This window comes from Seriola dumerili, unplaced genomic scaffold (assembly GCF_002260705.1).
Source record: "Seriola dumerili isolate Sdu_G_001 unplaced genomic scaffold, Sdu_1.0 BDQW01000025.1, whole genome shotgun sequence".
NCBI classification, from domain to species: domain Eukaryota; kingdom Metazoa; phylum Chordata; class Actinopteri; order Carangiformes; family Carangidae; genus Seriola; species Seriola dumerili.
In genome coordinates this window covers 22,531,705-22,545,425 of record NW_019174280.1, presented here as the reverse complement: position 1 = coordinate 22,545,425, position 13,721 = coordinate 22,531,705, and the positions used below count along the sequence as shown (strand labels likewise).

General features: G+C 40.5%; 1 protein-coding gene across 1 annotated transcript; it reads left to right on the top strand.

Moving 5' to 3' along the window:
* The first annotated feature begins 4 nt into the window (after positions 1 to 4).
* ppil4 (peptidylprolyl isomerase like 4) lies at positions 5 to 10,638 on the top strand. The gene is made up of 13 exons (XM_022764127.1): positions 5 to 89; positions 410 to 477; positions 1,486 to 1,550; positions 1,644 to 1,761; positions 2,672 to 2,814; positions 2,959 to 3,055; positions 4,170 to 4,286; positions 4,380 to 4,504; positions 4,602 to 4,668; positions 7,126 to 7,237; positions 7,835 to 7,931; positions 8,067 to 8,199; positions 10,272 to 10,638. The coding sequence occupies exons 1-13, from the start codon at positions 20 to 22 to the stop codon at positions 10,482 to 10,484; spliced, it is 1,425 nt and encodes a 474-aa protein (XP_022619848.1). The 5' UTR covers positions 5 to 19; the 3' UTR covers positions 10,485 to 10,638.
* Positions 10,639 to 13,721: the final 3,083 nt, after the last annotated feature.

The following is a 13,721-nucleotide window of genomic DNA, read 5'->3' as shown; positions in this document are numbered from 1 at the left end:
CGAGATCAGGAACGTCAGCATGGCGGTGCTCCTTGAAACGACGCTGGGCGATATTGTAATTGATTTGTTTACAGAAGAAAGACCTAAAAGTAAGAAAACGAGGCCATTTGCACATAACGGCAGCTAACGTCGCGTCCTGCTTGGTAGTCGAATAAGCTAGCAAGCTGGATGAGAATAAGGGCAGAATAAGGGGATGCTAGCTAAGGCTGTTAGCTTGTTTGCTTCTTTTAAATTGTTCATTTAGCATTAGCTAACGGTTAATTCACCAATAGTAACAGTACTAGAATAAACCAACACAAACCATTACTTAGCCTTAATTCTGTAAACGCTAAATAGACGCGAAATGTTATTATGGATTTAGTCTGTTGTAAAGACTGTCGGTTTAACTTTAACCGCTTTTCTTTTGCAGCCTGCCTAAACTTCCTGAAATTATGCAAGATAAAATACTACAACTACTGCCTCATCCACAACGTCCAGGTAAGACTGAAAGGTTCCTTGCACAGTTGTGTAACAGATGAATCAGTCTTATTGAAACTATTATGAATTCAAACATGACACAGACTCATCTTGACTTGCCTGAGGAGGGCGATATAGTCACAGACGAGATTTGAAAAAGAGTGAACTCTGAAGTTTCAGTCCACAGATGCAGATGCTTTCAATTAAATTCAATAAACTTTATTTAAAAGGAGTACACATTAAAAACAACACACAAATACACAACAAAGAACATTCAAACAGTGCAAGACAAACTGTACAAATTAAGAAAAAAAAAGACATGAAAAAACAATGGTGCAAAACAAAACCCGTAATATTATAATGAGAAAGATGGTAATAAATCAAACATATGAAAACTACATTTAAAAAAATTGGTTGTATGATAGATGGTGCTAGTGCATTAAAAACAATGTTACATATCTACATAATAGTTTGCATACTGACATGTGAGGTAAATGAACACAGATAGATGGCAGCAGTCAAAGTCTTAGGCTTCTGAATTATGTGGAGCCCTAAAAGTCACAGCTTCACATTACAGTACAGTAATACAGCAGATGGACAGTTGTGAAAGCTGAGGATGAGTAATAGATATTGTGGCCTTGGGTTCGTGCTCCACATATGTATATTCCATATTAGATAAGAACCCATATATCAATAATCTAACACAATTGCCACCAGTATTATAATGGTAACAGGGCTCTTATGCTCAAATTGGTTGGTTACAGTAATCAGCTGAAGTGTTATACATAATACAAGCCACACAAAGATCCATGCATCCAAAGATGATATTATACTTCACCTGTGTGGAGATGACATGGACCTTTCAAGTTTCTTAGTGTACTTTATTTATGTATTTTATATATTAATACTAATATCTTCACAGTCCTATTTCAGGTTCTGGTGAAGATATTGTGCTTTTCCTGATTTGTCCATCCAGCTTTGAAACTGTTGGACATGCTTTATGTAACGATGTGTTTGTCTCCTCTTCAGAGAGACTTCATTGTGCAGACTGGAGATCCCACTGGTACCGGCCGTGGTGGAGACTCAATCTTTAGGTCAGTTATCGGCATCACCACTGTTGGCTTTTGTGTTCTTTTTTTTTTTTGACACCACAAGTTGAACATATTTTCCCTTCTGTTTGTGATTAGTAAACTCTACGGGGACCAGGCCCGCTTTTTTGATTCAGAGAAAGCGCCACGCATCAAACACAGGAAGAAGGGGACCGTGTCGATGGTGAACAATGGAAACGCTCAGCACGGTTCCCAGGTGAATGACATGGACACGCACATTGATATTTTCCCTGTGGTTGCCAAACGCTTCCGGATTAGACAGAACAGAAAACATTGCGATATAGTTTTTAGTTTAGCTCTAGTTGGATGGTGTTCCTTGATAAAAAATTGTTATGTATCGTGTATAGCAAGGGAAGGTAAGTTTATTTCTACAGCCCCATGCAAACACAAGACATGGAAATACATTGAAAATAGAACATTAAGACGACATTAAAACAATAAAAACTAATTTAAATAAATAAAAATATTTGAATACATAAGATCAGGTAGGAAACTTAGGACCCCATTTAAAAAGGGATGCTGTCAAATGCACAAGACTCTGTATGTGATTTATTGGTGAGCTGCAGTAAACAGTGATGTTTTAAGTCCTGATCTAAATGAGCTGACAGTAGCAGCAGAGCTCAGGTGTTCAGGAAGCTTGTTCCACAGGTGAGGAGCAGAGAAACTAAAAGCTGTTTCACCTGGTTTAGTTCTGATTCTGGGAACACTGAGTGAACATGTCCCAGATCACCTGAGGGCTCCTGATGATTCGTATCGTAGTTGGTAGTAGGATTTTAAAATCTGTCCTTTGTATAACATAAAAAGACCATCCTCATTATTTCAAACTGAAATCCCGGCCATGTCCACTATGACAGTGTAATACCTGGCATTTGATAATGTTTCATCGTGTTAAATTAAACCATGGACTCCCTCTCTGGGCTCCCTCTGGTCTTTGGTGTCATAGATTTACTTTTTTAAATCATAAACCATATTTAATTTACAGATTGAAATTTCCCTGCAAAATGTCTCATGAATTTCCCCTAGGGGATGAATAAAGTATCTTATCTATCTATCTATCTATCTATGTTTGTATGGTGTACTTCATCTTTTGTTATTCTTGTCCTTAGTTCCTTATTACCACCGGTGAGAACCTGGACTACCTGGATGGAGTCCACACTGTGTTTGGGGAAGTTACGGAAGGACTGGATGTGTTGGCCAAAGTTAATGAGACCTTTGTTGACAAGGACTTTGTCCCATTCCAGGATATCAGGTAAGTGAATGAATTGTGTTTATGGCACTTGTGTTGTCAAGGTCAGAGGTTTGACTCCCATTTGACCAACAGTCACAAAAACCATCAGAATGCACTTTGGATTCAGTCTTACAATAATAAGAAAATAATGCAATTGTTCTTCAGGATAAACCACACGGTGATCCTGGAAGACCCGTTTGATGACCCTCCTGACCTGCCGGTCCCCGATCGATCGCCTGAGCCCACCAAAGAGCAGCTAGACGTGAGTCCACTGCCACTGTTTGACACGTTAAAAGGGATCTCTGCTGCTTTGATACGTCAAAGTGTGTTGGGGAGTACTGTTGCATAAGGGGAGCCGTGCGAAATCTGATAAATGTCCTCGAGTGATGTCACTTGAGTCGGCATCGGTTGGAGCTGTGCGCTGCAAGTTTGAAAAGGACAAAAAATCAGGGGGTGTGTAGTTTCAGGCCTTCGACGCATATGGATTCAAAAAGCTGGGACAGGCGACATAAGATAACACTCCTCAATCCCCAACCCTGCGGTCATTAGTGGAGTTGCATTGTGGGTCATGTACACTACTGGTCGAAAGTATTAACATACATATGGTGTGACTGGTGCTGTGTAATAAAGTAAATTTACCTGTTATTTAAATTTACATAATTTAATCTCAGAGTTTAGAGATTAAAGATTAAACCATAGAACAAATAAACAATTTGAGATTTTAAAAACAAAGAATCGTTGAATCTTTTCGTTGAACTAAATTGAATCTAAATTTTTGACCCATCAGCAGCCGAACACACTCGAGGCTTTGTTCTACAGTGGAAATGAAATGTTGTTCAGACAGTTCATCCCAGCACTGTTGCAGAAGTTCCCACTAGGTTGCTCCGGCTCCGTGGGGTTCAGGTCTGGAGACTGTCTGGTTCTGTTCTAATGTTGTGACTCGTTATGTTGCTGTAGGATGAAGCTCTGACCAACCCGTCTGTATTTCCTGTGTGATTGCCTGTTTATTTCTGTCAGAACTACTTCCTGCCTCTTCTTTGGCGTAGTAAAACCAGTTTGTTCTAAATCTTGTTTTTGTACAGAGGGTTTGTGTCACCAGTTTTTTCATCCCTGAAAAATCCCTGTTTTCTCTGATATTTACATGATTCAGTTTTTGGTGACTAAACCTGAGTGAGTCCAACAATGTCATAGGAGTGTGATGTTGATAGTTGGAGCACTCCTTCTTCTAAGGAAAGGTCTAAAGCTTCCTGCATGTCAATGTAAAGCTACAAAACAGTTACCTCAGGTTATTCCTTCCAAACCAAGATGATGATCGCTCTGAAAACCTGAAATGGATGAATGAAGATAAATGCCATTAAAGTATATACTCTGTGCAGAGCGGCAGGATCGGAGCGGACGAAGTGATCGACGATACGGATGGGAAAGGGGCCGAAGAGCTCGAGGAGAGGCTGAAGGAGAAGGAGGCCAAGACTCAGGCCATCCTGCTGGAGATGGTGAGGAGAAGGAATGTGCTCTCACATTTCTGCTGAACATCACAAACACGCAGCGTGAGACTTTTCTACACCGTTCTGTCCCTGTTCCTTCAGGTGGGCGACCTCCCCGACGCAAACGTGAAGCCTCCAGAGAACGTGCTGTTCGTGTGCAAACTGAACCCGGTGACCACAGACGAAGACCTGGAAATCATCTTCTCTCGCTTTGGGACCATAAAAAGGTGACACTAACCTCCAATTCCTGTATAATGCAAATTTGATATGTGCTAACATCATATTTTGACTATACCTGCTAATACATGTTCTATTTCTGTGCAGCTGTGAGATCATCAGAGACTGGAAAACTGGAGATTCCCTCTGTTACGCTTTTATTGAGTTTGAAAAGGTGAGCCTTAAAGCCTCTGCATGTGTTAAAGGGACAGTTTGGTTTTTTTTGAGGTGGGGTTGTGTGAGGAAGTCCGATATAGTCGGTACACAAGAAAATAAACTTGTTTTAGACACTTTTAAAACTCCCACGGAAACAATCCAATATCTCTTTGAATTTATGCGTCATGTAGTATATTTTCGGTGGTTTATCCTCTTCACTCTCTGATTCACTCGGCTGACCTGCCGCTGTGGCGTAATACAGTACACTCAGCTGTTGGAAAAAATGTAGTGCCGAAGGGAAGTGCTGATTTCACAGGAAGATGAACCGCTGGAAATATTCTACATGAATCTTACATTTAAATAGATATTGGATTGTTTCTGTGGGCGTTTTTTAAAAGAGTCTAAAACACATTTTTTTTTGCCTAAACTTTGAGCTAAATCTCCCACACAGTTCTTTCTATGAACCTATTCAAATTAAATCTGACACTTGGCACTTAAATCCATTATTTCACTCTTCATTATTTTGCTTCAAATTAAATGTGCTGGAGAGAAAAACACGTGTAACTGTCCAAATCCTCTGACGGATGGAAAACCACCTGCATGATGTGAATAAATATAAATCAGTTCATTTATGAACTCAATGTATTTGTTCTAACACTAACTATCACTTCTATCACTAATCACATGGAGTCAATATGACAGAGAAGTAGAAGTTATATAAGTAGTTTATGACAGGTATGTACCGCTTTTTTTTTTTTTTTTTTTTCTTCTGGCTATTCAAGAGCAACTTCCCTGTGGTAAACTCATGAACTTACACCTTCACAAGTTAATGAGTAACTCCATAAGCACCATTAGTTTTGTCAGTGGTTTGAACTCACCATAGTGAGTCTGCGGTCTGTGTCGTTTGGAGAGGGGATGCAGCTTTTGCTCTCTGGCGTTTTTATTTTTCCAAAAACCTTCATGAGCTGCATTTATTGAAGGACGCAGCTCGTGTTAAGTCCCAATGTGAAGTGCAGTGAATAATTAAACCATTAGAGGGCGCTGGGCCAGTTGTTACAGGTAAAAATGTGTTTTCACTCTGAACCAGAAATACAGAACCCGTTAACGGCTTGGACACAGTGACTGGTGCTGTATAGTAAAGTAAATAGATGAAACATAATGAATTTGTAAATGAGCTGGGTTCATTCATTCTGAATGTGAAAGATATATGGAGGTCAAGGGGTTTTCCACACGAGGAGCAGGAGTGTTTTTCATTCAAATACAGGGATGTGCTGCTGCAGACAGTTTCCTCTTTACATATATTGTCAGCAGTTATTATGCACTTTTTAAACTCTGCTTTTGCATACCAGGTTGATTTTGCAAAGAGGCTGCCCCTCCCGTCAATGTGATGCAACTGTGAGCATCTGGTTGAAGCAGTGGTTTGGCACACACAAAGCATCTCTTCCAGTGAAGTCGCTGCTTTTTCTCAGATGTCTGAGAGCTGAGACGAAGTGAAGGGTGTTTCTTGGAAATGGCTTCATTCTGTTGTTCTGTATCCTCCAATCACTGAGCAGCAGGAAGTCTTCAGAAGGAACTTGATTTTGTGAATGTTGAGATGGGGTGGGGTGGGCGGCGGCGGCGGGGTGGGGTGGGGGTGGGGTGTAACGAGAAAGTTGGTAAAATACCTAAGAACCAGGGGCCAGTTTCATAAAGATATTTCAGTTTTGGTCCAGTCTTCATGTTGCTCACAGATCAGTTTGATGTCAGTCAGACTGTTTCACAAAAATAAGCACTGACTCATTTTAAGCCAAAAACACCAGACACCTTATTGCCAGATGGTAACAATCAGTGACACCTGCGCTGAACATCAGCACCCAACAACAAAAAACAGGAAAACATGGCTGATAATTTGCAGTTTGCTAACATTGTTATGGAGAGAGCAAAGAGAAGGGAAAGAGTGCTTAGAGATTTTTTCCCAAATCAGATTTTTCTTCTTCCTAAAGACAAACGCCCTGCAGCGGTAAACGGAGCTGAGCCGGTTGGATGTGGTTTTTCAGTCGGCCATTTTTATTTTTTTTTAATATTGAAAAAAAGTCTTAATTTACCCAGAGTTCATTGTACCACAGTCTGGCTTAAGATAGTCAAAGACTAAACTGCTTTGTGCAACAGATGAATTTAGACTCAGTCAAACTGAAGATTTGTTTTATCAAAGACACAAAGTCTGTCTTTGTGAACCCGGCTCCAGAACTAAGATCTGAGTCTGCTGAAGATGAAGGTGGATACGTCATACTGAAACATAATGAGCTGCAGTGATTAATCACTTAACTGTTGCTCGACAGACCACAGTTTTAATAATTGATCATTTATTCTTTTTTTTTCTGCTGATTAACCAATGAAAATAATAGTTGCAGCTCTCATGAAAGGAACTACCACTGAGTCACACCTCTATTATTACACTTGTTCTCTTACCCCCCTTTTATGCTTTCTGTCTCCACAGCAAGACGATTGTGAGAAGGCCTATTTCAAAATGGACAATGTGCTGATTGATGATCGACGCATCCATGTGGACTTCAGTCAGTCGGTGGCAAAGATCAAATGGAAGGGGAAAGGTACTCGCTCTGAAGTCTGTATTTGAGAACATGTTGTATCAACGTGAACCTGGGCCGCGGTCGAACGGAGCTTCGATGCCTCCTACTTTATCTCCTTTAGCACAGGAAACACTGGACCCTCCTTTTACTGAAGGAGAGGAGAAACGCCGTCCCACAGTTTAAAACAACGCAGGGTTTTGAATTTTATTTTCTACTTATGTCTGACCTTATTTTTCTTCACCGCCGCCCTTGTGTCTGTGTTTAGTGTTGACCTTACTGTGAGTTGACTCTGACACTGTGCTACATGAGCAGAGATCTTAATAGTCACCACCTTCACTCCTGACCATTGCATAAAGTGACAGAAAGTGTTATTCCTGTAGAAGCTAAAATATTCCTAATAAGCAATGTTAATATTGTTCCTAATTTCTTTTTTTTTCTCTTATAAAATGAAAAAACTTATGTTAATAAAATTATGTTTATTATGTTTTATTTTTAATCTTACAGAGACTTTAGTTATTTGTGGTGGGATTATGTGATGAATGTTCGAACGTTCTGTTTAGTCCGTAAAATTTAAAACGAACAATAAACAAAACAGTCATGACCTTCTCTTTTTCCTAGGTGGGAAGTACACTAAAGATGACTTCAAAGCGTATGAGAAGGACGTGGAGAACCGGTCCAAACTGGCTCTGAAGGATCAAGCTAAGCCGAAACAGGAGTATCCTTGTGTATTGGTCATGTTATGATACATCAATGAAGTATTTCACTGTCTAACCTCTGTTGTAGACCTGTTGTAGACCTGTTTCCAACCTCCCAATCAACTTCCTGGAGATTTCCGTAACTCTCTCAAAAGTTCCAAGTATGACCTTCTGATCGAGGAGGAAGAGGAGACGACGAGCCACTGGCCCTCGGAGAGGAAGCACAAGGAAAAGAGGCACCATCACCATTCTGATGACGAGGACAGCAGGAAGTCCAAAAAGCACAAGGTATCTTTCCATTTCTTTACCTGTAAGATTTCTAAATATCTTTGTTCATCATCCGTGATTTAATGTGTGAGCATCACATTTCCACTGTGTCCTGGCTGTAGCAGCGCAGAGCATGTATTCCTGCTCTGCCAGCCACTCAGTCACAGTGGACCCAGAGGACGTCGTACCCGTTTCCTGACAGCACCAGTTACGCCGCGCTCCGTTTCCATTGCCATCCAGTTTTGAGATTCGTCATTTTGCAATAAGACTCTTTATATCTATATATATTTATATCTACATAAGGCTATCTGTGATAATCTTTTTGGGTGGAATCTCAATCCACAATCTTTCACATCATCTGCATTCTGTTTCTGCTCTGATTTTATTCTGAAAGTCCTGACAGGAAGTTGTAATCCCCATCTTTCCGCTGCTCCGACGCTTATGTTTGTTTCTCGTCCACACACAGTCACGTATTAAACATCTGACTGACTGATTTACTGAACTTTACTATTTGTTTCATATCACACATGGTGTCGCAGCTCTGTCAGAGGTTTGTCAAAGCAAGAAATAAAACCTTTGGACTTCCTTTCAGAACTTTTCAGAATAAAAGCTCACAATAGCTTGAAATAAAGCATTGCTGCAAAAAAGGGGAAGAAAAATAAAAAAGGACTTTCTCACACTTTTTTTTTTTTTTTTCCTAGGCAAAATCACTAAAGAGGAAGTGATTCTGCAGGTGACTGTTGCTGCCCAGACGGAGATCTGTTTTAGCAACACACATATTTTTTTTTAATTTAAAAAAGTTACATGATCGTCAGTGATTCAACTACTTTGAATCGAGTTTCAGGGGGCAGCTTCTCGTCTCTTTAGCCTTTGGCAGGCTGTAAAAAGTTGTGTCTGTGGTGGAACTGGTTCTCTCACAGTGGCAGCTGCTGGTATCAACCATGTAAACTTGGTTCACAAAGGTCCTCTGTCTCTTCACTCTTAAGTGGCTGAATAATGAACCTGTCAATCACGCATCAAAGGCAACGCCCAGGGAGGAGCAGTTTCCATATTTAGTTCCTACAGCCTGGTGCGAAAATAAAGATGATCCAACTCAGATAAAGAAAACACTACAACAGGGAAGCAGTTATCGTTAGTCGCCATCTTCTGAACTTGTTCTAAGAAGTATGTTTATGGATCTATCTATCTATGTTAGAAGTCTTCCACATGACTCAGTAAATCTGAGTCTCCGAACAAGTCGCTGCATGCGTAGATGTTCACACATGAGCTCACTCCCAGTCTCCACCCTGCCGTCTCCACAGTTCAGCCAGAGAAGAAGAGGGAATGGATACTAACAAAGTGAATATCTAAAAGTCGAAAATGTATTTGTTCATGTATTTATGCATTTATTTGGTTTTGTACTGTAATGTTTTATAAACTAGATCGCAGTAGAGATGGTGAGGTAGAGAGACAAATGATGAAGCCTAAAATCTAACCAGGGTCATGGTGATCACAGCATTAAAACCAGTAAACGAATGAAACAGTTTGACCTTAAACATCAGAGATTCACACAGGACACAGGACAGGACGTCTCCAGCTGCCTGGAGCTGAGCTGTCTCACATTTCCTCAGCTTGTTTCTCTGATCCAACTTCAGATCCGAACATCCGACGACTAAAATCCTTCATCTGGTTCAAATAACGAGCTGAAACCCACCAAGGTGTAAAAAGTGTATGTGGCTTAAAACTGGATAAAAGTCAATGTTGAGCTTCTGTCAGACAAAACACACTGACACATGATCGTAGAGGATATGGTGTCACTGACACAGATTTCTCTGGATTGAGAATTGATGGAAACATCTGGGGATAATGTGAGAACAGCTCAACAACATATAGAACACAGGTCTAGTTGTTTTTGGACATTTTAATGTGAAAAAGTTATAGATTAGAACTTCAAAGGTCACGGTCGTGGTGACCAGTGTTGATCTTCCCTAAATAGAGGAGGACTGAAGTTTCTGTTTTTCTGCCTTGGTCCAGACTAAGGGGAATCATGGGTAAAGTCTTGAGCACAACCTAGTCTCTATGTCACACACTCACATCTTCTCTCACGTGTCCAGGACAGTGACGAGAGCCGGCGAGACAGAAAAATGGGCCGCCAGCGTTCCCGCTCCCGCTCACGTTCCCGCTCCAGAGACAGGGATCACAAACACAGCAAGTCCCGGGTCAAACATGGGAAAGAGGGACGCAACAAAGGCCACAGCTACAAGGACAGGAGCCGCAGCCGCTCCCCGAAGAAGTCCAAGGATAAAGAGAGGAGTAGATACAGATGAGGGGGTGTATCTGTGTGACAGAGCTCCTGAACTGGACTCAGCATGAATGATTTGGCATCTAAATGTTCCTTTAGAATCAGCTGACCTTGACTTTGAGAAGAAATCAGATGACTGTCAAATGCTTGTCACAATGTTTTTTATGTGTATATTAAAACTTGCAAATAATGAGACAGCTGTCAGTCGTTTATTTCATTTGATTACCACAACAGACTTCCCCCGTCTAAAAGTGATTTACTTCCTCTGCACCTTCCTCATCCTCTCTCACTCTGGTGGATGATTAATGTTTCACATTTGACAAAAGTTAACAGGTGGGGTTTTTTTACATTCAAATGTGGGTATGGAAAATTGCTAGGTGGAGTGTCTCTGTGAGGGAATTCACTGGTGTCTCCCTCCACCCACCTCATTTGCTCAAACTCAAAGCAAATCTCTGGCTGCAAATGCAAACAATGATTCTAGGTGTGGGGTGAGAAGACGAAAATACAACACAAAGTGAATTTATAACCGATCTGACCTTCAAACAGTCTGTCTGGCAGCGTTACAGGGGGAAGGTGTCTGCCTGTGCTGGAACAAGCAGAAACAGAACTTCGATGTGCTTGTGGCAGTCACAATACAATTAGTGGAAGAAGTTGAAAGACAATCAATCAATCAATCAATCAGACTTTATTTGTATGTACTTTTCATACAGGTTAGTGCTTCACAGAAGACGGATGAGCTAAAAAGCAAAGGACAAAATCAAGTAAGAAAGCTCACAATGAGACAGTAAAATAGTGGTAAAAGTACCGGCACTGACAGCAGCTCAAATCCCTCAATTCACATGGAACAGTTTCACGTGTGCATGAATGTATATGTGTACATGTGATTTCTTTGCACATGTGAAATACGTTGAACACGAGGTGGAAAATGGGAAACGGGGTTTTGGAACATGTTTGTGGTGTAATGTGTGATGCCTGTGTGAAACCTTCAGGATTACATGGGAAACCCATAGGTAACATGAAACTTTGATTCACGTGACATAACTTCTTCATATATATAATTGGCACTCACGTGTGTCACTATCGTTTTCACATGCAAAGATTGTATTCACGTGTAGAGTTGAAAACGTCCTTTTCTGCACATGTGAATTTTAATAAACGTGTGTAAAATACAAATGTGAAATTAAGGTTCACATGTGAAATCACAAAGTCCCATGTGAATGGAAACAAATCACATGTTGAATTTCACGTGCTTTTTCATAAGGGGACTATTGATCAAATTTTACATTTCTGTTCATGAGGTCTAGCAGAGTCATCCATGCTGAAGGCATCACCATCAGATGAAGTGCTAACAGTCATATGATGCTAATTATTAGCTGAGTGATTATATTATGATATGTTTGTCTAGGATTAGTAAACTTTACATTTTTCTAACTGTAGATGTAAGAAACAACTTGAATTATCTGTCACATTTAACCACAAGAACAAACACAGCCAGAGTCCCTTGACTTAAATATGTCATTCTCGAGAAAGAGTCCCCCGCACATTGTTTTGAGTTTTCCGAAAATACATAGTTTTAGTTTTAGTTTTGTGGGTGGAGGAGTTGAGTATGTGTAGTCAGCGGAAATGGAAAGATGAAGCTGAATAAACTCTAGAGAGGGGACTCTGTGACAACTCTGAGTAGAGTGGAAAAAAAGGGTTGCACAGCTTCACTCCCACAGGTGGAAGCACTAGTAGAGACTTCCCCAGACGCCCACGATGTGTGCGCACCTCTTTGTCAACTGTAGACTTCTATGAAATCATAGAGCATAAGTCAGCACACTGAGACAAGGCCTGGCTGTTTCTAAATGAACCTTGTAGTGGTGTTTGCCAGTAATTCTCTGTGACATTTAGTCAATGCTGAGTGTTCGGCAAACAAAAGATCCAAGTAATACTTAGAATCACATGAATATGTTACAACTGAAGGAGCCGTTTTCAAGCCGGAGGTGTTTCCTCCCTCTCCTCATCATCAGATGTGCTGAGATCGTTCTCTGCTGCTTTACTTTCTTATTCATTTCGTCAGGTTGTTTATGCAAAAAAAGAATGTGGAATGAATGGTAAGCTGTCCTGCAAGAGCTGACACACATTCCTGCTAGTCCAAATTCCTGACATAGATCACGGTCATGCACACATACCTTCAGTTATGCATTCATTGTGTACTGTGTACTGTATAGGAGTCATTGATCGGTTGTGTTTCCTCTCCCTTTATCTCAGTAGAAGGTCTTGATCTTCTTTTAAATGAGCAGTTGTAATTTTATATCATGTTTGTGCCCACTGATTTTTTTTTAAGGAAAGCACAAAAACTTTTCATTATATTGAACTTCATCACAGTTCACATTTGAAGAGTGACCCAGAAAAGGCAAAATTTAGAAGAAAACGCAAGCATTCAAGTTTTTCTAAAAGGGTTTGAAGTGTCCATTGAAGTGTTAAACAGTTGTCAGTGAGTACTATAACCAGTTAACTGTAGGCAGTTGAAGTGTCAGTGACTACAATAGCCCAAGGGCGTAGGTTTCCAAAACAAAGACCCTGAACCCTGAACCTTTTGACTGTGAGGCAACAATTCTAACCACTGCACCACCGTGGCACCTCGCAAATGAATCTTTGTATAATGAGACATTAAAACATCAAAATATAGTAAGGCATAAAATGTCATAGTATAGTAAGGAGGGAGGAAGCTGTAGTACTCTGAGAGAACCCACACAGGCAGAGGGTGAACATGAAAAGTCCACACAGAAAAGCCCCAGGCCCAGGGACTGAACCCAGAACCTTCTGACAATGAGGCGACAGTTCTAACCACCGGACTACTGTGTTGCCTCATTATTGAATGACTGTTTAATGAGGTATAAAAACATTAAAATATAGTAAGATATAAAAGAGTCATAATATAGTAAGGCATAAAAAGGTTATAGTATTGTGAAGCATAAAAAAGCCAAAAAACATCATAGCATTAGAGTTGCCAAGGGCCTCAGGACCAGGTTTCAAACCCAGAACCTTCTCACTTTGAGGTAACAGTTCTAACCACTGCATCACCATGCCAACTTGTTAATGAATCTTCATATAGTGAGGCAGAAAAAAGTCATAGTATAGTAAGGAATATAAAAGTCATAGTATAGTAAGGCGTTGTTTGATGTTTCTCAGCAGGGAGCGCAGGAGACGACCTACATGTGAAGTCTACACTGAATCCACATCCTGGACGATGGACGTGCAATACACCTCTACATTCCAG